Below are 24959 nucleotides of genomic sequence, written 5' to 3'. Positions count from 1 at the left end.
AGGAACTCCCAGGTGGTCCGCACATGCGGTCAAGTTTGGAGGTTCGTTGGTGGTGAAGAGCAGGTAAGGCCGTACATTTGAGAGAGAGATTCTTCTCATCAGAGCTCAGAAGGGCTTTTGATTGATAATTCTTTAACTCCCCCCCCTTTTGTGTGTATATGTGTATGTGTGCGTGTGCGTGAGAGAGAGAGAGAGAGAGAGAGAGAGAGAGAGTGCCTGTCTGTGCTCATCCAAGTGAGGCCAGAGGACAATTTTGAGGGTCACACCAAGTACAGTATGCTTTTTATTGCTGCTGTTGTTTGAATCAAGGTCTCCCTGACCTGGGTTTCATTGATTGGCTGAGTTGGCCAATCTGGGCCTCACTGACTGGCTGAGCTGGTCGGTCTGGGCCTCACTGATTGGCTGAGCTGGCTGGCCTGGGTCAGCTTCCAGGTGTGAGATTATAAAAGCGTGTCAGCATACAGAATCTGAGGATCTGATTCTTCCTCATGCCTACCCGGCAAGCACTTCACTGACTGCTCTGCCCTCTCCGCCACTGACAAACACTTTACTGGAGCCCGCCGTGCACATCACTCTGTCTGGAAAGTGAAATTCCTGACCCTACATAAGCCTCTCCTAAGCCCTGGCCACCAGAGGATCGCTAGCTCCTGAGCAACTGACCTGTGGCAGGGGGTGAGGTCTGGTGTTTTAATGTCACCGCCTGCACCCAGTGTTGGGATGGGTGCTGTGATAATCTCTGGCGATCTCACAGTCAGGTGGGCGGACAGGACAAGAGCGTCTTTGAAAAGAAGGCTCGAAGACAGATGTTTACAGGCACTATGAGAACCCAGGGATCAGCTCAGCGTGGTGGAACTCCACAGCTTCTAGCCCGCTCAAACAGTGCAGGGGACAGCACCCTTGCTTTGAAAGAAGAATATTGAACTTCTTTTCTGAAAGCTTTTAGTGTGATCATCCTGGTACGGACCCGGCACTGTGCGAGGACCTCGGAGTTCAACATCAGAATGTGTGCTGCACCCAAGCAGCCTTTGTAATTAGTTCTGGACCACAGTACCAGTCATAGGAAATAGTTTTTAAGGTTACTAACACCCTACCTGATACTTTTCTCCCTTTACAACTTAGGCCAAATCCAATTTATTTCCCCATAGAATTTTATAGATCTCCTCCATCACCTCTCCCGAATTCAATTTACTCTCTACAGCGTGGGCCTCGCTGCTTAGCATCGGGCTGAATCATTCATGCCTCTTTTCCCAAGGAGTGTTTCTTTAGGGAACAGAACGTGTCTGTAGGAAACACTATCTCAAGTTAATCCAGCCGTTCATCTGCCCAAAGTTTCCTGGGACCCAGCGCAGAGCGAAAACTGGGAGACTGAGAAGCAGGGACGGCTATGGCCATTTTCTGCCCACACGGTTTCCCAGAGCCTTCTTGACCCATTTTACATCTGAGAAATTTCTCAGAGTAACAAAGACGAGATAATCCCCGTGCTCACTACTCACTGGAGATGGAGAAAAACCTCTCCTACTTAAGTAATAATCTTGTGTAGGCAGAAAAACTTTAATTGTAGAAGTATTATGTAAATGGCAGTTATTTAATTAGAATGGAAGGGGAAAAGCCTTCACAGGAAGTAGCTGTATTTTTTTTAAAAAAAAATAAAAGCTGAGGGAACATGTTTCTCTTTCCTGTGGATCGTAAGTAGCTCACTCACGGGCTTGAGATGACACATCCATCACAGAGCGATGGCACCCACCTTCTGTTTCGAGGAAAGATGAAGTAATAGCGATGAACCCTTCTCAGCCAACCTAAATATAAACCATTTCCACGCTACTCGATAAATATGATGGCAGCCAGGGCTCCTTGAGAGATAAGCGGACCTGAGGAGTCAAGTGATTGCTCAAGTCCAGCTCGCTGAAAGTTCCACACGATGGTTAATCTTGACTGTCAACTTGATGGAACTGAGGGCTGCCAAGGAGATTGGTAGAGCAAGACTCTGGGTGTGTCTAGGAGGGTTTCCCTGGGAGATTAGCTAAGGCCAGGCTGACTCTGACTGTAGACAGTGCCTTTCTGCAGGCTGGAGTCCTGGATGAATAAAGGTAAAATGGAGGGAAGGAAAAGCAAGCCTGCTTACAGCCTTCTCTCCCCTTCCTGCATATGTGTGCACATGTGGGCATGTGCGCGCGCGCGTGTGTGTGTGTGTGTGTGTGTGTGTGTGTGTGAGAGAGTGTGCGTGTGTGTGTTTGCGCGCGCGCGTGCATGCATGTGTGTGTTTCTTTATCCTCCACTCCCCCAGAGCCTTTCCTCTCCATTTTTTCCATCCTGGTGTAAGCTGCTGTGGCATGTGAGGGTGCATGTGAGGACGCATGTGAGGACGCATGTGAGGACGCATGTGAGGATGCATAGCTGGGGGGAGAATCACAAGACTGGAGAACACAGCACGAGATGCTTATACAGGGCAAGGAGAAGTGCTGGCTCCCATGGAGCAGAATGGAGACTTCATACTGTCCAGGAGCTGGGGTAGACCCTAAAGTTGCCAATGCTCCTGTCTTGCCCAGGAAATTTAAAAAATCAATACACAAAATATAAAATTAGCCCTGTAAAAATGTAGCTGCATTCCTAAACAAAGGTCAGAAACATTTATAGAAACACAGACCACTGAGCATTCAATAAGGAAGAGTCACGATGTCTGACTTCCCATCTAAATGGCCAACCATCCTAGAAAGGCTCACACCATGATAAAGAGAAAATGGAATCAACTGGGATTTATGCCGAACCGATGCAGAATTTCAGGAAAATGCCCACCTACCCACTGACTCTGTTTTATGTCTTAAAATGCCGGAGACATGGGTGAGACTCCTGCTGAGCTTTTAGAAATGAGCGACAGGAAGGATGGAGGGGTGGATGGCAACAAAGGGAAGCCAGACACCGCAGGAAGATGTGGCAGCAGAAACCCCCCAAAGTGGTGTGATCAGGGAAAGGAGAACACAGAACATGGGGTGCTCGATGAACTGCGTGATGGGGGGAGCAGAGGAAAAGTCTGGATAGAGATCTAAAGTGATGGAAACAGTGAGTCCAAGGAATTGGAGCTGAAGGAACCAGGAGGTAAATCATTGTCACATGGCTGGGGACCAGGAGGATCTTAGACGGCCGAGGAAACCCAAGAAGTAAAGAACCAAAGACTTCCAGGACTCCTGTCTTAACCCGTGGCTGCACACTAGCTGGATGTACTGCTCTCCCAAACACTTCCAAGGCGAGAGCTCCTGGCAAGGAAGGAAACAGGCTATCTCAGAACATAAGGTAGGTAAGAATGGTAGTTTCCTTAGACTAAAGTCATTCATGTTCGCCCCCCTCTTCCCATTTCATATCCCATTTTTTTTCTAGGAATTTTTTGCAAGAGAGCTCAGCCCTTCATTTTAACCTAACTCTGGCCAACAGGGTGTAAAATAAAAAAATTAAAGTGGGATGTTTGAAGAAAGATTATTTCTGGTAGTCACAGGCTTATGCTTCTTACAAGGCCTCCTCCTTTCCCTCTGACCTCACTGTTGATATTTTCAGTCACAGCAGCCAATTCACGGCAGGAAGGCAGAGCTAAGGACCTCAGGGCCAGTCCGCAGTTCTGAGATTAGAAGGCCTCCCAGCCAATCGGAGCTGCCCACCTGTTCCTGTTTCATGAGCAAAGCAACCCCTACCTGCTTAGCCACCATTCGGAGCAGTAATCAGTAGCCAGCATGTTCACAGGGTTAGAAACCAGAGACGTGAACCTTTGTCGAAAGGCTGCCACACTGCTGCTGCTCCTTCACAGCCTCGACAGCTCCAGGGATGTCACGCAGATTGCCAGAGAGAGAGCTGAGGCCTGATTACCTCGAAGACAGAGTGCAGAGGTGGAAAGCACCTGGTGTTGTGACCTCCCAGGACTCTCAGAGTCCTCTGACCTGTCGGGCCAAGCTCCTGGGAGAGGCCTGCTCTACCTGCAGCTCTCCTACACCAAGGCAAATGCTTTCTATTTGAATGCAGTATATGTGTGTGTAACATGGATAGACTAAGAGCTGCTAACTCTCTTCACAGGTTGCAATGTGGGTGGGACAGAGGGCCAAGACAGTGCCTCTCCAGGCCTGCTCTTCTCTTCTGTCTTCTGAAACTTTCTATGGTTCAATTATGTCCCGTTGAAGGTCACAAGATAACTAAGACATAAAAGGCTGCGAGGAGCTCTTGCTTAAGGACAAGACCTGTGACTATGGGTCTCTCCCACTGACGTTCACGCCATGTCAGCTCAGAGATGGAATTTAAGAGATGTTTTTATGTCAGGCAGAACAAGTAGCTAAAGAGGTAGGGAGGTTGACCTTTGCTGGGAGACTGTTTTCGTAGCTTCAAGGACTTATCAGACTACATATTCCGGTGTAAAAACTCTCTTGGTCTTTTTCAGTTCAAAGGATGAGAATGAAGATATGGGTATGACCACCTGGCTCTTAGTGAATTTGGTAACAGCCCAAATACCACTGGATGTGTGGCAAAAGAGTCTCTGTTCTCTGGCCACACCCACAATGTCTACTTTGCCAAGTCTCTTTGTACCTATTATATGTCTCCCCCATCTTTTTCCTGCTTCGGGCCAACTAGACAATAGAACAATTTGGGATTTACAACTTAAGTCCCAGGTTGAAGGCTTCTCTGTGAATTCCACTCTGATTTTCCAAGCTAAGCTTCTACCCTGGGGTCCCCAGGGTGCATTTCCATTGCAGAACTTGTCTCAATAGATTGGAATGCTCAAGTAGAGCCCATGAGCCTTTCACCTAGGCTCCTTTTGGATCCAGTATACTGTATGGTATTTGTTTCTTAAATATGTGTTGAATAAGTGATTGCTGAACAAACGAATGAATGAATGGATGAATGAGCGAGAGGACTCTTGCCTTTACCCTACTAAAATTCGAAAGTAGAAGTAAAAAGTTCTTAGGAAAGCTTGGATGCAAACTAAACCAACTTAGAAACTTGAAATAATTTATGCAAATCTCTCTTAATACAGAATTAGCCTGAACTCGATGTTCTGATTTCTCTCTGGCAGACGAGTTCCTCTGAACTATGCTCTAAGTGTTGAGAAGAACTGAGAGAAGATGGTTTCAAAGAACAGACAATATCTCATTTTTCTGAAGCCACTTTAAGCAGAGGAGCCCAGCTAGAAAGATCTATAATTGTTCATGTGACCGTCAAGAGTCACTGTGCACACATTTCAGATGACAAAGAAGAGAAGGAGATGACGCACACAAATGAGAACCGATGGCCCAGAGGACATCGCGTTTTCAGGAGGGGGTTGGGTTTTCCCTGGAAATGAACATTGGGCTCATTTTCAAGTGCTCTAGACATACATCGACAGAGGAAGCCAGCCTATGACAGTGCTCATGTCCTCATTGCCAGGAAGTCACCTGAGGTAGGACATCACCCCAAGTTTCACCCTTTGAGGTCAGCAGTCCTGGCATCTGAGCCAACCAATCTGAGTGTCTTCCAAACTCACTGAGAGAGCTAAGGTGACACACCCTCCTAACGGTTGTCTCCATCAACAATCACCAACCACTTCGTTGATGCACCCCGCATGGGAGCCAGTCTCTGCAAACACTCAGAGGCAGGGGGCTTGCTCTCTGCCCCCTCACATTAGAGAAGGGAAACCGATAGGAACTCATTTTGATGGTATCAGATGCTCTGAGCTATAGTACCTATTTGTATGAACCTGTGAGGGATCACAGATTTGTGAGCAACTGCCCTGTTTGAGGAAAGCAAGAGGGGAAGAGAAGTGGGAATTATCTTATGCTGCCTCTCAGAGAGGAATAGTGCTGGTAAGCCACATAATAAGAAACTAGAAACATTTTTAGAATGAGTTTATCTTCCTACCTTTCTATCTAGAAATGTTTGTATTAGGTAAAAATATCCCTTAAAAGTACACTCAATCATTTTGAAGACCAGGGTAAGACAGTTAATTTTTTTTGTTGAAAATTTAAAAAAAAAAACATTTAAAGGCTTTCAATTATTTTCATTTTATGTGTTTGAGTATTTTTTCCCTGCATTTAGGTATTTGCACTTCAAGCATACCTGATGACCACAGAGGCCTAAAGAAGGCAACAAATCTTCTGGAACTGGAGTTAGAATTGAGAGCTCTCCTGTGGGTGTTGGGAAACCCACCAGGGACCCCAGCAAGAACAGCAGCCGCTCTTAACCTTAGGGCCGGGCCGTTCCTGCAGCTGCTCTCCATGAGGTTTCTTTATCTGCTTGTCTATTTCCTAAGTTATCCAGGCTCTTCCTCCATGCTGTGTGTGGTCTGGGTACTCAGCCTTCTCACCCCAGTGTGCAGTAAGGGAGGTAGGTGCCAAGCTCTAATCTGGTTCTCTGCCTGGCTATAAGTTGTCTGGCTACTCGTTACAGCAGCCAGGATGTTTCAGCACAGCATCTTTTCTTTCTGCTAGGTAAGAATCTCTATTAGTGGCATTGGGCACGCAGCCGTGATTTCTGTGTTCATTGTTGATAGCATTTTGACATTTTGGATTTTGCACATGGCCTTCCTTAGATAACGTGTGCCATTTACCTCCTTAAATGCCTACCATAAATCGTCTTACCCATTCTTCCCTTTTCTCTTTACGCTTAAGTAAAAGGTGAATTAAAGGATGGAATTTCTTATCACTTCTACATCAAGTTAAAGCCCAAGGATTTAAAAAGCTAAAATCTCAGCTGTTTGGGCCTCTCTAGTCACCAACAGATCACATTAATTTTAAACTCAAATTAGACCCAAACATAGAAAACTACCAAAGTGCAAATTAAAAAAAAAAAAAGAAAGAAAGAAAGAAAAAAAGAATTCAATGGGTCCACAGTGGCAGAGTAATGATCAAGCAGAGCAATGTCCTAACCCAGGATGACACAAATCTGCTTCTGATCATCCAAACAAAATAGAGGGCTGGTGCAGAGAGCTGCTAATTAGAACAATCTAGAAAACAAAAATGCTGGAGTAGTTTGGGCCGCCATGCTGGGCTGGTTTCCATGCAAACTCTTGTGTCGTGATTTCTCTCTTCACTGGGAGGGTGTAATTAACTCAGCTGCAATGGGCTCGAGGCTCAGGCTTCCTGGCGCTGCCAGTTCCCTCGTGACCAGGAGCAGCTGCCACCAGCTATTCCCAAGAGCCCGGAACTGAGGCCACCCCACAATGCTGTGCACTCCCGTCCCAGTCCCACAAGTCTGTGCACTTCTACCCCATAAGTCTGTGCACTCCCATCCCCAAGGCTGTGCACTGGCTACCCCACACAAGGCTGTGCACAAGTCACCATGAGCAGAAGGCTCAGGCACCTAGTAGGGTTACTTCCCAAACCAGTCAGTCCATGCCTACTTGTCATCTTTCCGTGTAAGATAACCCAGGTGTGGTGGTTTAAATAAGAACGGTCCCCCATAAGTTCATGCATTTGAACAGCGGTAGTTGGTGGCACTGTTTGGGGGAGATGATGGGACTTTTAGAATAGGGAGTATTGATGGAAGAAGTATATCACTGGGGACAGGCTGTGAGATTTTACAGTCAGCCAGCCCACTTCCAGCTTACTCTCAGGGCCTCCTGTGTGTGCAGCGGAGATAAGATCTTTTGGCTTCCAGCTCCAGCTACCACACTTGCTCCTTGCTGCCACGCCTTCCCTGCCTTTATGAATATCTAGTTCTCTGGAGCCTTAAGGCAAAATAAACTTTTTCTTCTCTATCAGCTGTTTAGAGCCCAGGGGTCATGACTCCTTTGGGGGGCTGAAAGACTCATTCACAGGGGTTGCCTAAGACCTTCAGAAAACACAGAAATTTACATTATGATTCAAAACAGTAGCAGCATTACAGTTATAAAGTAGACATGAAAATAAATTTATGGTTGGGGTCACCACGTCATGAGGATCTGTGTTAAAGGGCCACAGTGTTTGGGAGGTTGAGACTCACTATTCTGTGAGCTGATTTGGGTCATTGAATAGCATCACAGCGCAGAAAAGGAACTGAGTCACTAGGCTAGCCCAACCTTCTCCTTGGTTACTGTGGGTTTCTGACATTGGTGACAACATCAAACATCATCGACACCAGCTTCTCACTTCAGAATGTGGTGTAGGAAAAAAAAAATGGCGAGAAAGCACTTGAGGAAGGTGCGGGACAAACATCCTTAGAAAAGCTCACGATCGTGGTGGCAGGGTGGTGGTGGGAGGATTAGGATTAATCTCACAGATGGGGCTATTTTGTGTGGAGACAAGGGTGTGCAGCATCTCCCTCAATGGGTTCTCTGGAGTTCTCCTGAAAAGCCAAGCAGCAATCCCTGATTCCCCGTCTGATGGACTGGATGGTGGGTTGCATGACTCACTATTTCAATAAACAAATGTATTCCCCAAGCCAATTCTTTGACGATGCTTCCATGAAGCCAAAGGTGAGCCACCATTTTGAAATTTTAGAAAAGGCTTAAAAAAAAAATACCTAACTCACTTCCCAAGGTTCCTAACCACCATTTGTCTTCCTTTGTTATTGACCTCTTTCCCTTGGCCTGTTCCTTTCCACCTACAACAGTGGCCAGTGGAAAGCTGAGCCCAGTGGAAAGCTGGTATCTTTTCCTCATTTTGGGTAAGCAAAACAAAAGGCCCTAAAAAAGTATAGACTTTGCAAGTATAATTGAGTAATGACCACAAGCGAGGGGGGTGAAGTTAATGGATTTTTATAGATTTATTATTATTTTTTAATATATGTGTCTGCATGTGTGCCTGTGTGAGTTCATATATACCACATGTCTGTAGGTACCCAGGAAAGCAAAAGGCTTGGATCCCAGGCATTGGGTCTTATTAAGGCACAAGTGGAGGGTTTGCCTAACAAGTGACAATCAAAGATGGCAGACCACAAATGCCACTGTTTAAATAATTCACAGATGTTCAAGATCAATGTATATACATAATGGCAGCTGCTATTTCAGTGTTTTCTTTTTTAAGATTTCTTTTCTTAAAGTGCACAAGGCTGATGGATTTTTAAGTCTACTTATAATGAACCTTAAACCACTATATTCTTAAATCACAGACCCACACCCTAAACCGTGTACCCAGCAGAGGTCACTCTTTGATGTTCCTTTCCCTCAACCCAAGACCAACCAACTTCCTGTCTCAGATTTTTCTCATTCTAGACCCTTCTTGTAAATGGAGTCACATGACACTGGCCATTTGTGCCTAGCTTCCTTCTCTTTATATCCTGTTTTGTTTTGAAATTTTTTAAAGATTTATTTAATTTGGTGTGTATGTGAAGGCTTTGCCTGCATCTATGTATGTGCACCATGTGTGTGCCTGGTGCCTGAAGAAGTCAGAAATCAGATCCCCTGGAACTGGAGTTAGAGTTGGTTGTGAAACACTAAGGTCGGTGCTGGGAACCAAACCCAGGTCCTCAGCAAGAGCAGCAGGTGTCCTTAATCACTGAGCATCTCTCCAGCTCCTTGATAGGATGTTTTACATTTTATCTGTGTTGTGCCATGGGTTAGATGCCATTCCTTTGTATTGCTGAATAACAGCCTATCGATTTACCATGTCATGCTTATCCACTCGAAAGTTAATCAATACTTACATTGCTTGTACTCTTTAGACATCATAAATAATTTTCCTACCCACTTTTGTGTAAACAGAACTTTCATTCCTTTGAGAATATTCATAGAAATAGGATTGTTGGCTACATTGTGGCTTTATGTTGAAAAATGTAAGCAATTGCTAAGCTGTATTCCCAAGCACCTGCATAGTTCTACCTTCACATCAGCAATGGACGAGAATTTTAATTTCCCCACCCCCTTGCCAGAACGTATTGCTGTCTGTTCGTCTGTATTACAGCAGCGGTGGTGTGAAGTGACATCTAAGTGCCACTGTCCTTTAGTCCCCTGATGCCTGGGGTGCTCAGCATCTCTCCGTGTGCTTCTCGGTCCATCCATACCATTATTAGAACAATATATGTTCAAATATTTTGCTTAGTTTTGAATTGAGTGGCTGATTTTTCTATTATCGAGATTTTCATTACCTGTTCTCCAAATTATTTTTCTAGAGATGCTCTGACAACATTGGGCTTCATTTATTTCAGTCCTAGCCTTAGGATGAGATATTTCCTAATTGATTTGCATAAAACTTAAATCACAACATTTATTGAGTTCTTTCTTTGTTCCAAGTCCTTTACAACATTTATTTTTAAAAAGATGCTGTTGCTTGGATCATGTGTTTCTTCTTTTCATACTCATGAAGATCAGCAAAACCTTCCCTCAGAGAAGTATCCACTTGTTTATCTGAAACTGGAAGATACTTATCCCCACCTCACACCAAGAAAAACAAATTTAATAAAACAGATATGCCTATAAAATACCATCTGTACTTTAGACGCCTGGGAAAAGTCAACCACTTACAGGCTTAGGGCAGGTGCTCTTTCCAAGTTCTGTTTCGGACCCTTAAGATTAAGGCTGCTCATATCTTCTGCAAACACTAAGGGAGTCCCCCAACTTGACTTCTATTTACTCGCCACACACCAGATACAAGCTTATCAAAGAAAAAAACCATCACAACACAGTCTGCTGAAGAGCATGGAGCAAGGTCGAGATTCATTTTCTTAAACCAAGTGTAGCCAAGTTGGCAACGGGAAAGGATACAGGATACAAGCTGAGAGGGCTCATCGTCAAGGTAAACAACCAGCAGCTGTGCCGAGGCCAAGCGTGGCACTGCCTCCACCAGCCCCACCCTGTTCTGGAAGGGGGAAAATGGCACAAACAATAATCAGAAGATTTCAAGCCTTCCCTCTGCCATGATCGCTGGGTTTCCAGAAACGTCCCCATTCTTCACATCCAAGTTCCAACACCTCTGTTTACTCAGAGTGTGCCAACCCCGAGTTGCCAATGGACTGGGAGGACTGTCTGTAAGTCTACCCGCTTGTGAGGGGACTCTTCCAGAGCAGACTGGCGGGCCCTTTCCCACAGCACCATTGTGTGAAAGCTCCGCTGTTTCACTCACTGTGGCTCTGTGAGGGAGCCGCCAAGGTCTCCTGGATACCGTTTATGGAAACAAATCCATACATGTTCAGCCCTTAAGGTGTCTAGCTCTCATTTCCCATCATCTAACGGAAGTCCTTGGTTAATCCTTGATCCTTGTGTCCCCAACCAACGCCCTGGAAATGCTGACGCCTTTTTGTCGTGGCGATGAGACACAATATTCTGGAAAGCCTTGGTGAAGGACGGTTCACCGTCACACTTATATATTGGACATAGACATGACCGAGAGCATGACCGTGTTCCATGTAGCACTTTAAAGAGGTGGCTTGGGGAAATGGGACCAATAGAGTGGACCTTAGTCCAGTCTTGCTGGTCTCCAAATTGAAAGAGGAGATTTAGAAGTGCATTGTCCCATTAAAGCCCATGCATGTAAAAATAAAAATAAAGATGACAGAGGACATGGAAAGATGGCAGCGACCTGCATTCTGATGAGAGAGCCCTGGGAGGAAGTCACACCCACTGCCACCATGGTCTTGGAGGTCTCAAGTATTGTGAGGAGTCAATTTCTATTGATGGGCAATATTTTCTTAAGCCAGCTCAACCAACCTTATGAATACATGGGATGTCATCCCCACCCCCAGCCCCGGTAAACGGTAACTCCTTGCTGGGGCAGCTACTCACCCTATAGTAGTCGGTGCTGTACACGTCCCGGGACATGCCGAAGTCCCCAATTTTCACCAGCAGGTTCTCCCCCACCAGGCAGTTCCGGGTGGCCAGGTCACGGTGCACAAAGTGTTGGGACGCCAGGTAGACCATGCCGGCTGCAATTTGCTGAGCGATGTGAAGCATCTGAGACTGTGTCAGCTCAGTGGGCGGGTTGCCCTCTGCCATCAGCACCGCGTCCGGCCCGTGTGCCCTGTGGGAGAATACAAGAGGCTAAAGCCTCTGTTGGAAGACTAGAGGGACTCAGTTTCCATTTAGCGGCTGAGGCTGGAGGACCCTGCCTGACTTAGGAGAAGAAGAGGCCAGAACGCTCCATTTCACCCACAGTTTTATCTCCACAGCTGAGAGAGCGCCCGGCGGCCTCATTTCTCCTGAGTGGGATACGGGGGGGCTAGAATAGTTAGCTCTCATGCCAACCCATTAACAGACTTATGCTTTAGTGAATTCAGAACTCTGTTGCCATCAGACATTGGCCACGGACTCACAAACTCTGAGAAGCGTAACCTCGCTGAGACAGAGTTAAAGCCGGAGCAGAGAGAGGCTGGCTTTCCTGGAGCCGGGTCCTAGCATCAGAGGGTCCCCAGACCTCCTCCAAGCCGCACTGCAGCTGGCCACCCCGCCAGAATGCAGACCACTCCAGATGTCCCTGTCAAAGATGGGTAGCTCACGGTCCCCTTCAGCCCACCTGATGTGTGACAAAGTGTGGCTTTCATGTAAGCCCTTGACTCTTTCAAGGCTAGAGTCCTAGCCAGCAGCGCTGGTCCCTCTGCTCTGCACGGCTTTGGCAAAGCTTCCCTCCACTCATGGGAGACTAAGATGGGAGGGGGTCTCTATTGAGAAAGTGAGTGATTCCATCTTTGGGTCCCAGAACAACTTGGGTGTTTGAAAATGAGAGGGCAAGAATTAGCCAACATTTTTAGCATGGATTCCGCCTTCCCTGAGCTATTCCAGCCCAGACATAGCCCCTTCTCCCTCAAGGCTGCCGCCTGCAATGACTTTCTTTGCATTTCTAAGACATGCTGTCACCAGGCCCTTTACCCTGCTTTCTCTAGGAGCAAGCTCTGGCAGAGGCGTGGGGCGTGTTCCAGTCCACAACTACCTAACACCCTCATCTGAGGAAGTCTTTGAACTTCACTAATCTGCAGTTTCCTCATGGTTATATTATGTGTGTGTAGGGGGGGGGATGCAGAACGGGGTGGGGAGGGGAGATTCTTCATCTCCTCCTCTGTCTCTGAATATCTAGGTTTAACCATTCTCTTGGGAGGAGCTTCCTGGTTTCCTACCAGGCAAGTCTTAACAGATTTCATCTCTCCTTGAACCCCAGCCCCCAGCTGCCTTTTGTGGCACCCAGGAAGAGGCCTGAGAAAGTGTCCCTGGAGGTTATAAAACAGCACAGCATGGCACAGAAGCCAAAGCCCGGGCTGTCAGAATTGAATCTGAGCCCAGTCCCAACACAGGAGAGTTCTTCAACTTACTGGGCCTGTCTCTTCATTCTGTAACCCAGATCCTTTAAGCAGCCCCCTAGAGCATTGGCATGAAGAATTAATACTGAGTCTGAAGGGGCGCTTTTTATAGTGTTGGGGGGGGGCTTTTTATAAAGTGGGGAGATTTGAAAAAAATACAAAGCTGGGTCTGTAATGGAGCTACAGAGCCCTGAGGAAAATGGGAGCTTTCCTTTTCTTGAGGATGCCAAAGTCCTTCCCACCTCAGAAGACTCACCTCAACCTAAAGCTCAGGTAAAGGACCGAGATACATAGAAACTAATAGGGGATCCAAAAGACTAAGAAACGTCAGGCATTGAAGGAATGAACAAAGTCAACGTCAGTCATTGCTCCGGCTATGGAAAGCTGGACACCTGAGTCTGCAGGAGGTCTCCATCCATCCCAGGGGGAAGGAAGTGTCCACACCCCTCCTCTGAAACACATCTCTGCAAACCTCCTGCAGCAGCCTTGAGCTCTGTGCATGGGGGAGGCTCTCACACCCTTGACTGGCCCTTCTCTGCTTGCTTCTGAGAATGCAATGAGGATTTCCCCCGGCAGTAGCCTCAGTACCCCTTTAGAGCAGATGTCCCTCACAAGGGACAGGTGAGTGTCCTGGACAAGTTCTTAAGAGAACCGCAGAGCCCAGGCCCTCCTATATCACTCAAAAATAAAAAATAAAATAAAAAACCCACTTCTTCTGGGAGAATCTCCTTAAAGAGTGGCAATGGCAATGCCCCCCCCACCCCGGTGTTCTGGCTTGGGGAGCAGCAGCAGGCTTAGGGGACCTATAGGAAGCTGCTCAGCCTTCCTGGTCTGGTCGTCTGCACTGAATGGGTTCTGTAGTTGACACCTCTTCCCTTACCACCTGTTTGGATGTGCAGTGCTAGGGACCGATCTCAGGGCAGGTGTGCCTTACCATTGAGCTGCATTCCAGCCTCCTTCGGATTTGCTCAAAAGTAAGTTTATCTGCTAAATTTACTATAAAAGTTGATTGACACATAATAGTCTTTCGTGTTTATGGGATAGAGTGTGGTATTTTAATGCATTGTGTAATGTATAAGGTATGTTAGACCAAAATAACTGACATACACATCATCTTAGAAATTTCCCTCCCCTTGTATTAATAACATTATCTCTAGAGCTATATGAGATATGCAATTAATTGTTGCCGACCACTGTTACCCAGCTCCGGTCACTAAGACTTATCCATCTCATACAGTGGTTCCCTATACATCCTTGTAACAGGCACTTCTCAGGAAACAGGAAGCTGGTCCAGAGGCCATGGCTGGAGTCTCAGTTCTATCCCCAGCTTCATGAGTTGGCTTCTTTGACTGTGCCACAAGACTAAGCATAAAATAGGGAGCTTATTTATCTTTAAATTTTTGAAATATTATTTGGTTTTCATAAATTAACACATCTTATATACATAGACATTTTAAATAAATATTGTTTGTTATTGCTTGAAAATTGCTCATCTCTCTTTCCCCACATTAATAGAGAACTTGGGAGAGATTCTTCAGGGAAAAACTGAAACTTTTAAAATGAAATTGTTCTCATTGTCCATCTCATGCCAGACCTGGCTGTATTGTGCTCGGTATAAGCTTTTTTACATGAAGAGAAAGATTTGAGACATAAGACATCTGGCTTTATCAAGCACTGCCAAGACACTTGGGGATCTGTCATGGCAGTTGTGTGCCAGGTCTCCTCCCAGGAAGAGGACAGCACGCCCTTGCCATGCATCACTGCACCTGAGTCTGCTCCTTGGCAGCCACACCGATCCAGAGTGTAGCAGATTCTGGAATCAAGCTGAGTTTCCAAGTTCTCCACGCCCTGCGTAGGATGCCAAGGGAGGGCCTCAGAAGGCAAAGGGGAAGCTGGGGTGTGGCTGACAGAAAGCCAAAAGCTGAGTGGTAACAGACACACTCACATACACACACACACACACACACATGCATACACACATGTACACATGCATACACACATGTGCACATATGTGCACACATATACTCATATGCACATATACACACATACATTCATACCCATAAACATTCATACCTATATACACTTGAATACACACACTTATGCAAAACACATGTGCACACACATTTGCAACTACATCATACACTCATATCCACATAGTCACACCTACACATATTCATACTTACAGACACACGCTCATTCATACATTCATGCATATATACACACATACACAAGACACACATATGCTCCCCTGCCCCTCACATCGACACATAGAACACACATTCACTAATACACACTCACACATATATACTTAAACTCCCATAATCATACATACACTCATACCCGTAATAAACACACACACACATATAGTCACTCACAGAGCATATTCATACACAAACACCCCTAGTCACACCATTTAACACACACATACAAACAAACACAGACGTCTGAGCATGCAGATGCATGAAACTGCATCCAGATAACTGCATGTGGGTTTATTTTGTTATAGTATTTAAGAAAAACTGTTTTTGGATTAGGGAGAGAGTCTGAGGAATGATGAAAATATTTCTTACAGGAACAACTAGTCCTCAACCAAAGTTAATATTTTCCTTCTTCTCACTTTGGCTCTGACAATACAGGTCCAGAATCTGCCATTGCCCCCGACTTTCACCCACAATGAACACTTTGATAACACAGGAAGGCAGGTTGGGGTTGGCTCTCAATGCCTTGACTGCGCCAGCCACTCCTGATCTCCTGATCTCATCTGGCAACTGCACATACACACCTGACTACAGGGAAAGCAGAGATCCAGCCCAGGCGAGAACTGAGCCCTATGTGTAAAAAGACAGACCGTGAAAATGGTCCAGACGTGAGTGCCCTGTAGAGCCAGTTCTAAGAGCAGTGGAGCTCTGTCCCCTTCGGCCATCCCTCCTGTGACTGACTAATTCCTGAGACTGCAGGGCAAATCTTCCAGCGAATGGGAAGCTCTCCTTCCTTCTGTGTGAAGCTTTTGGCAGTGGATGGGGAGGACTTCGTGTGAGCATCACACAAAAGACGCCACTCACTGGGCTTTTGAATCTCTGAACCAAAACACAGAGGAAACATGGCAGAAATAAGGGACCGTGGGACCAAAAGTTATTGATAACTCCTCTCTAAGCTTGTTCTTGGGGTGCAAGCTATGTTGCCCTATCAGGAAAACGAGGCCAGGAAGGGCAGGTGATCTGTACGCTCCTTTCATCCTCTGTTTCCCCCAAGTTATAATCTTCCCTCAAACTGCATGAAATGTGTAGGCTAATATTTTGAGATACCAGCTGACATTTAAAGAAAAGAACACATAGATAGGACTGTAAGGGACTTGTGACAAAGGTGCCTGGGCCAGGGCTGATGCCCCATTCAGGAGGAGAACCCATGTTTTCTGGCCATGCTGGAACATGTGGTGCCTCACCTGGATAACCTTACATGTAAGATCCATCTCTATTTCTGTCTCTGCCCAATGAGAATGAAGACATTATTTCCTTTCTTCCTTGTCATTGTTATGTATCTGACTCACTGTATGCTTCTCCCTAGACAGTCACAGGATGGGAACATTCACCAGGGGACCGTACCAGGGTGACAGGCAGCCCACAGTCATGATATTAAACTCATCTTTTCTTGTGATTTCCTTGCTGACTGAGCTGGTCACCAGAGAATTCTTCTCCAGACTTTGCCTACTGTACTTGTCACGCTTGAGCTCAGTACACACCACCACTGAGAAGACTCAGTTCATACACGCCACAGCTAGGTACCAGCTTCATGTCTGCTTGGGGGTGGCAACTCTGCTGTTGTATCTGGCATCACCTCAAAAGCCACTCTTAACCCCTGACACTCTGTGACTTAGCTCACACTCCAGAACAAACGACTTCCTCATGGCTCGTGACCTGACCACTCTAAAGTCTCTCTCACTCTATCTGTGTCTCCTCCTCCTGCTGTCTGAGGGACGGGACTCCTTGAGAAGCCATTGCTGAACTGAGACGTAATGAGGTCTGTGCTAGAAATCCAAGTGGCACTAGCTCCCTGTTTCTCTTTTAGGGGACCCTGCTTATGTACACATTGCTCAGGGGGACCTTATTAGCAACAGCCACATTTGCAAGACTTCGATGGCTCCGTCAAATGTTGCTCCATCCTTTTCCTTTGAAATCTTTGGTCTTTGAGCTCTGTCTGTTCCATTCTAGATCCAAGAGATCCTGAGGGCAGATCAGCTCCGCACACTAGCTCCCCAGCTTCCATGCTCTGAGCTGCTTCCTACTTCCCCTCCTCCCCCACACCCCCTTCTCATTCCCGGAATACCTGGCATCCCAGATGCTTCACTCTGACCCCACTACAACATCTACGGTGCAGCCTAGGTATCTTTGCTTTCTCTGTTTCTGTAGCCTTGGGCAATGCACTTGGCACACGCTCTTCCAGGCACTTAGCATCGTCAAAATGTAACAAATGCTCAATGAATGCAGAAGGACTAATTAGCTACACTTTAGGAGAGGTGACCAGGCAGGAAAAAGAAATGTGTTCTTCCTTTCCCTCTGTTCCTTTGTCCATTGTATGCAGGTGTTTGGGTTTCCCTTTCCCCTTCCCAGGGGCTTCGTCCTTGCTCCTAGTTATCTGAGCAGTGACATTCTGCCCGCTTCTCAAGCCCAGGTGGGCTCCACCCCTCACTGTACCTAAGGAACTTGTTGAGGTCTCCATGCTTCATATACTCAAAGACCATGATGAGTGGGTCGCCCTCCACACAGACGCCATAGAACTTGACAATATGCTCATGCTGGAGATTGGTCAGCAGCTCCGCTTCACGGTGAAAGTCCTTGCGGGCATTGTCACTGGCATCCTTCAGCGTCTAGTAAAAGGGGACATCAAAGAGAGGTTGTTTCAGTAAAGAATGCCAGCAGTGAGTTCTAACTGGCATCCTTCAGCATCTTATAGTCAAGGGGGACATCAAAAAGAGGTTGTTTCAGTAAAGAATGCCAGCAGTGAGTCCTAAGAACTCTACAAGGGATGACCATGTATCTCATTAACTACACAGAATGTCAGGAAGCACCCTAATTCCTAAGGAAGTGACATTTGTTTGCGAGGCCTCACCCTCGTGGGCGCACACAGGTTGGTAGCTTATGAAGCAGTCTCCTAGGTACATTCTCACTGAGTTCCCGGGGAAGCTTATCTTACAGGCTTCATGCTGCTCACCTATGGGCTGGACCAATGATTCCCAGGGTTTTCTGTCATTTCCTGGTGCCTATGAGATTTCTATGATACTATGTATACCTCACCTCTGCTCATGTCACCCTTGAAAAAATTGTTTTCTTTTAAGTTTCATCTATGCAAATGTATGTGTACGGAGCCATGAAGTGTGTGTGTGTGTGTGTGTGTGTGTGTGTGTGTGTGTGTGTGTGTGTGTACAGGACCACAGAGACTAGAGGCGCTGGATTCCCTGGAGCTGAACTTACAGATAGTTGTTAGGCCTGCGGGCCCTTTACAGTCCTAACCGCTGAGCCATCCCTAGAGCTCCTTCTAGCCCGGATCATCTGACCGTTTATAGACTAAATTCTGAAGAGACCTCAGAAAGAAAAGCACAGGGAGGCTTGGTGGACCAGACCTCCAAGCTGCAATCAGGACCGTGTTCAACCTTTATGTGATATCCTTTTAAAGCTTTCTCTAGCCCGGTCCCCACACACTGAGACATGTCCTGTCCCCTCAGCTAATGCTGAGATGCAGATGATCCGAAACACACCAGCAGAGCTTGTGTGAGTAGGGATGAGATGCACAGAGCCTCACAGGATGCACAGCAGCGTGAAGAGGTAGCAGAATCCCTGACAATCCCATGGTGGGATCCAGACCTGGGGTAGGAAGCATGAAGTATGTACGTTCCATGGTGTTCTAGCCATGCTGCTTTTAGTCAACATCATATGTGCATACGCTGTGTTGACACATATTGCCATTTAGCCAGGATTGTGGTAGAACCAAAACCATACTGAGCTGGCCTTGGTGGTACATACATTTAGGCAAGTACTATAGAGAAAAAGTAGGGAGAATTGCAATCTTGAGGTTAGTGTGCCTAGCGCATGGGAAGCCCTTGACTGAATCCCATGATCCCAAGAGAAAGTAGACGTTGACTTCAATCTTGACCCAGGTGGTAATGAACAAAGAGAGAGAAAAACATCTATATGGTTAACTATGAATCTAGCGCCCTGAGTAACCACTTCCCTATGACTGTTGGGCCTGCGCCTTGGCATGGCTCTCCTGTGTTAGCACTGGTCTTCTGCCTTCACCCTGGTCCCCTGCGGCCCTCCAGTTCCGCTCCATCCCACGGAATGTCTGCAGCTGCTCCAGCAGCAATGGATCCCGCATCCCCAGCTCTGCACAGATTCTCTTCTTCGCCTGGGTTGCTCTCTTGAGTGCAGTCACTGACATAAGAAGCTGAATGATGCTCCGCCCCTATGGGGTCTCCAACCCAATCCCCAGAATTTATGGATGTTACTGTCCATGGGAAAGGGGATCTGTAAAGTAAGGCTCTCCAGATGTGGTGATGAGCCCGGATGGCTTGGGTAGCCCACTGTCAAACAAAGGCCCTTATAAGATATAAAGACAGGAAGAAATCCTTCCCCACAGAGGCTTCTGTCAATCTTATCCAGCTCAGATGGCAGAAGTGGATGTCAGCATCCAGTTAGAGTCAGGACTGGGTCAGAGCTAATGCATGGACATGCAGCAGGTTTGTACTGACTGGGAAAACTTAGCACTAACTGTCCAGGATCCAAGAGCGCTGGCAGACCGTGGTGGTCATTTCCAGACCCTGGTGGCCATTTCCAGGCCCTGGTGGCCATTTCCTTGACTCTATTTTCCCTGCAAGAGTCTTTCTGACCAGTGTTACCTACAGACCACGAGGTTGGCCACTGTCTGACCTCCCTGGAGCGCAGATCTGAGTTAGATACCAGCAAGTGAGACATTTATTCGTGGAGATTCTCAATATCAGCATGGCCTATACGGAACACGGAGAGGGAGGCTGAGCTCTGACTTCATCTCCACAGAAGCCTCAATTAGCTCTGTGGCCAACCTGTAGGGACTGGGTGGAGCCCCGAGTCACGTGATCCATCAGTCATGGATGCAAGGCACCTGTAGAGCACAGCATCTTCTTGAGGGGAATTACTGAAATCTGTGTCCTTTGTGCTTTCTCAGACTTGGGGGAGCAAGGTGCAGGTCACCGTTGCGTCTGTCACAGGCTGGATTCCCAATACGCCGTTTGCATTCAAGGGCCATTGTTCCCATAAAAGGGAGCATCAGTAAGTACACTGGGCTCCCCAGGGAAGCAGCAACTGAGGGAGACAGCACTGCCTGTTGCCACGCCTCCGGAGCCGGCCGGTCCCCTGACTATAGCTCTTTAGCAGCACTTGAAGCTCTCTGAGGAGTTGTGATCAGACTCACAGAGACAGAGGTCACAGGTGCCACGTCCATCAGGCCAGAGGTCGTGGCATCTAAGGGGAAATTGTGAAGTGGCCCTTAACTGTCCCCACAGGCCCCTTGGCTCTGCCTGGAATCGGAAGCAGGTCATGGAGTGCTCAGAGAGGCCAGGAATCTGTGCTGGTCATTGCCATGGAAACAGCACTGTTCCTCGCACACTGACAAAATGCACAGCACAGAGGACGAGGGTGTGGGTCTCTGCTTCTTCGAATCAGGAGAAACTGAGCTGCCACACCCCCTCTGACTCCCAGATTTAGACTCGTGGGTCCAGACTAAACGCCTTTGTCTGTCTGTCACACAGGCACGTGCCACGAGCTTCTGTTGATGGTTTTATTTCATTTGGTTTCGTACATGAGCATGGTTTGGAGTTTTCTCCTTCCACCTGTTTTTCTGAATTTCTCAGTGGGGAGTCAGCAAATGAGGGGGATGAGAAAACAGGGAGGAAGTTTTGCTGCCCTCCAGGTCCTTTCCTTGATCTCAGAAATGGCACAGAGACCCACACACTCCTTGCCTCTGTTTTGTGTTTCAGTTTGGGGTGTTACGTCTGTCTACACCACCAATTCCTCACTGGCCGCTAACTCAGCCTACAGCAACTAGAGGAGCCCTAATGTCCAAGGCTTGCAGTAAGTAGAGACTGCAGGATGTGGACCAGAAGGGAGAGGTGAGTAGTCATTGGGGAAAGAGCTGGATCTGTCAAACAAGGACCAGAAATCAAGGATCAAGAGGAACAAGCAGGTTGTATGACTTGCTTTTAAGTGGGGCATGGGGCTGCCTAATACACTCTGTCCTGGATACATCTAATACATCTCAGCCCCCACATCTGTCCTCCTAGCAATGCTCCAAGGGTGCTGAAGTGAAAGAGGTTTAGGGTAGAGCTGAGAGTTCCAGGTTCAAATCCTGACCACAGCCTTCTCTCTGAACCCTGTTTTACTCTCCTGTAGAGAGAGGGCAGCGCCATCCATGTTTTAGAGGTGCTGAACGGCCACTGAGTGAGCCAGGGGCTGAGATGCTCCCCAGGATCCTTTGTTAAGAAGGACACTGCTGTGATTTGAGTTTGGAAACAGGTCCCTGCATTCAGTTTTCTCATACATGGGTTCATATAAGATGAAAGATGTGTGGATAAGGTATTGGGGCCCACTCAAGGATGAGAGTGGCACTCCTCCTTGGGAGGCCATCCTGTCCTGAAGGGCTGTCTAGGCTCCAGGAAGTATCAGGCTGTATGTGGAGGTGTGGGCTTGGCCCTCACACTCTCCCACAGTTCAGAGACTGTGAGGATTTACAGGAAAGCTTATGTCTAAAGCCTTGTGTTTATCACATGCCTAGAAAAGGGTTGGATCCTTGAAGGTCTTTGTCATAGGGCATAGACAAATCCTGGAGAAAAACTTTCCCAGCAAGCTCTGATTATGTCCTGTGGATTCAAGAATGCAAGAAAGACAGAGAAAGGCTAAAAAGACACAAAGAAAGGCAGAGAGAGAGAGAGAGAGAGAGAGAGAGAGAGAGAGAGAGAGAGAGAGAAGAGAGATTCAGAGGAGAGGAGAGAGAAGTGGAGGGAGGAAGAAAAGGGGAGAAGAGGAAAGAAGTGGAGAGAAGAGGGAAGGGGGAGGGGAAGGAAAGGGAGAAGAGAAGAGAAGAGAAGAGAAGAGAAGAGAAGAGAAGAGAAGAGAAGAGAAGAGAAGAGAAGAGAAGCAAGAGGAAGAACAGACTCTTCTTTGAGAGAGAAACAGCCCAAAGATTTTGGTAAGCAGCCAGTGTCTCCACTTCCCCAGTGCAGACTCTTAGTGCAAAGTCAGAAACTGCATTTCAGTCACATTTTTTAAATCAAAAGCGATCTTACTATTCATGGACCAAATGCATCCTGCAAACCTGGCATCCTCCCGTGAGCCCATCCATTTTTGCATGGTGGGCCCTTTTTTGAAATTATGATTCAATTCTATTTTAAGAGATTTTGGGAAATATGGTGGTAACGACTTGGCCAAATTCAAATCCTGAATTTGGCGTTCAAAGGACAGAATTTTTTGTAAGGATAGAATCAGGGCCAGACAGCAATCAGAAGCTAGAAAAGCCAGCATCGACCCTGTTTATAAATATCATCTTTGTGTCGGTACGGTGTCTGGTTGTCATTTTACTCAATTATGGGAGGTTTGGCTGGTAGCAGAGCTCCTGTCGACAAGAAAGCAGGGGTGTGGGCCCAGCTCAGCAGGGGTGTGGGCCCAGCTCACCCGTTAGCAATCCTCCCACTTCAGCTGCATCTGATGGACTCATTTGCTCAGTCAGCATGCATCCCTGTTCCCTCACTCCAGGCTGCCTTGCAGTGTGGATTCTTCTTTCTCTTGGTGGTTTCTGGATATTCCAAGGCTAGGGTCCTCTCTGACTCCAGTAGGAGACCTCATTCAGGGCGGAGGCAAGACTCTACCTGTTATGTGTACATATATTCAGAGCCAGGGGGTGGGGCAATAGCCAATATAGTTTTGGCCAAGAAATGAGAAGCCAGTGAAGTGAAATACAAGTGAGGGTAAAGAAGGAGATCAAAACTCATTTCAAATGATGAAGCAAAAACTTAAAACCAATAAGAAGCTGGCTAGAGGGCAGGCTATGTGCCCGAGGCATGAGTGTGATAGTATGCCTCAGCAAACTAAACCATGATGTACTTCAAGGTGTAGGTGACTTAAGGAAAGATGGAACAGGCTTTTAACAGTGCAGAGCGCAAATTCTTCTCGCACTTTCGAGGTCACAAAGACAGCACGTCTTTGGTAAGGACAGAATATGGAAGCAGCTATGATTTCCTGTTCTCCACTACACTGCTTAAACACAGAGAAACATGAGGACACTCCCAAGCTGATCAGCCAGCCAGCGGTCACGGGGACGTCTGGTTAATGTGCCAGAGGTTCTCTGGTCGAGATCTACTGTTAACAGAAAGTCTTCACTCTCCTAGATCTAGGAGACAAGAGCGCCATGCCACTAATTACCAATTTAAATGTTGTTATTCCAAACTGTGGTGTGCTTTAGTTGGAAAACAAACACAGAATTTTGGAACCTTGACACGAATGAAATTTGAACTATCTCATTGATATTTCATCATAATATGTTGACATGATGCTGGGAGATAGGTTGACTTAATAAACTATACTAATAAAATAAGATTAGTGTCCTTCTTTTTGCTGTACTAATGTGTGTATCGGAAAATGTCAAGCTGTGACCCAGCTTTATTCGTGACTTCGATTTTCCTGCCAGGAATTCACTAGTTCAGCAGAGCCAGTTCTGCTCCCTACGAAGAGGCCAACCCATGCCTCCGGGACACGGGAAGGCATTTCTAAGATGTGAAGTTGAGACAGAATCAAGACCGACAACCTTTCTTGTAGGGTTTCCACAGAAAACAGCATGCCAAGCATGCAAGTGGTGGCCAGGATTTTTTTTTTAAGTAACAGGTTCTTCTCTAAAAAGAAGAGTAAAGGAAGCAGTCATCGAATTTACACACAGTGAACTTTGCTAGGCATATTTTAATAAACACAAAGAAAGAATTCATATAAATAGAATCTTAGCAATGACAGAGTGTAGTAGGTAGGTCCCAGACATCTGTAGAAATAAAATCCAAATGATTATACCAAGGTGCTAGGGTTCACTATAAAATGCTCTTGCTGTACTAGAAACTAATAACAACTACATCAGCTCAACCAACTGTCTATAACTGGCCTTTGGAAGAATATTGCATGCCAAGTGACAGCTTCAAATACAAGAGTCCTAGCCAGGTTGTTGATGCTGCTACATTTATTTTCACAGCAACGCTGGCTGTTAAGGCTCAGATGTAACAGGCTGACCACCCAAAGGGAGGCATAGCATTAGGTTCTAATTCACATACTTTAAAAGACTCAGTGCTATGTTTGTGCTTGCATGTCATTAAGTTGTGTACTCGGAAATGCCAACCTATGATGACAGGAAAACAAGCCTAGAGACAGTCACAGGGAAGAAAGGTCAAACAAAAAATAAAATCAACAGTGGAGTGCAATATGAGCAAGGCGATGTGTGTGCAGGCTCTGAAATCACCAGGGCATCCCTGTCAGTCGGTTCACCAGACAAGGAAGTGACTGGTGGTTCAGCATGGACCTGACTTGACTGTGACTTTGTCTATCATGTAAGTTAAAAGGGTGTACAGCTATTTTAATTCATACATTCAAGAGATACAGAAGTGTGAAGTGAAGCCTCAAGTTGAGTTTGATGTCAGAAGTCTTCTCTTCAGAAAAAGACAACTAGAACCCTGGGGTGTATTTGTGTGTGTGTGTGTGTGTGTGTGTGTGTGTGTGTGTGTGTGTATGTGTGCATATTTTGTGTATGTGTGC

General features: G+C 46.6%; 1 protein-coding gene across 4 annotated transcripts in view; it reads right to left on the bottom strand.

Moving 5' to 3' along the window:
• Positions 1–24959, bottom strand: part of Ntrk2 (neurotrophic receptor tyrosine kinase 2) — a 340618-nt gene that overhangs the window by 51035 nt on the left and 264624 nt on the right. For all 4 annotated transcript variants that reach the window (XM_048447670.3, XM_085699633.2, XM_048447673.3 and 1 more), the window contains 2 exons: positions 17841–18013; positions 11645–11879 (listed from right to left, as the gene is read on the bottom strand). In XM_048447670.3, coding sequence (XP_048303627.1) covers positions 11645–11879; positions 17841–18013 — 408 coding nt within the window. The remainder of the gene's footprint in view (positions 1–11644; positions 11880–17840; positions 18014–24959) is intronic.

Source organism: Myodes glareolus, chromosome 14 (genome assembly GCF_982192425.1).
Source record: "Myodes glareolus chromosome 14, mMyoGla1.1, whole genome shotgun sequence".
Taxonomy (NCBI): Eukaryota; Metazoa; Chordata; class Mammalia; order Rodentia; family Cricetidae; genus Myodes; species Myodes glareolus.
This window is presented reverse-complemented; position numbering and strand designations above follow the sequence as displayed.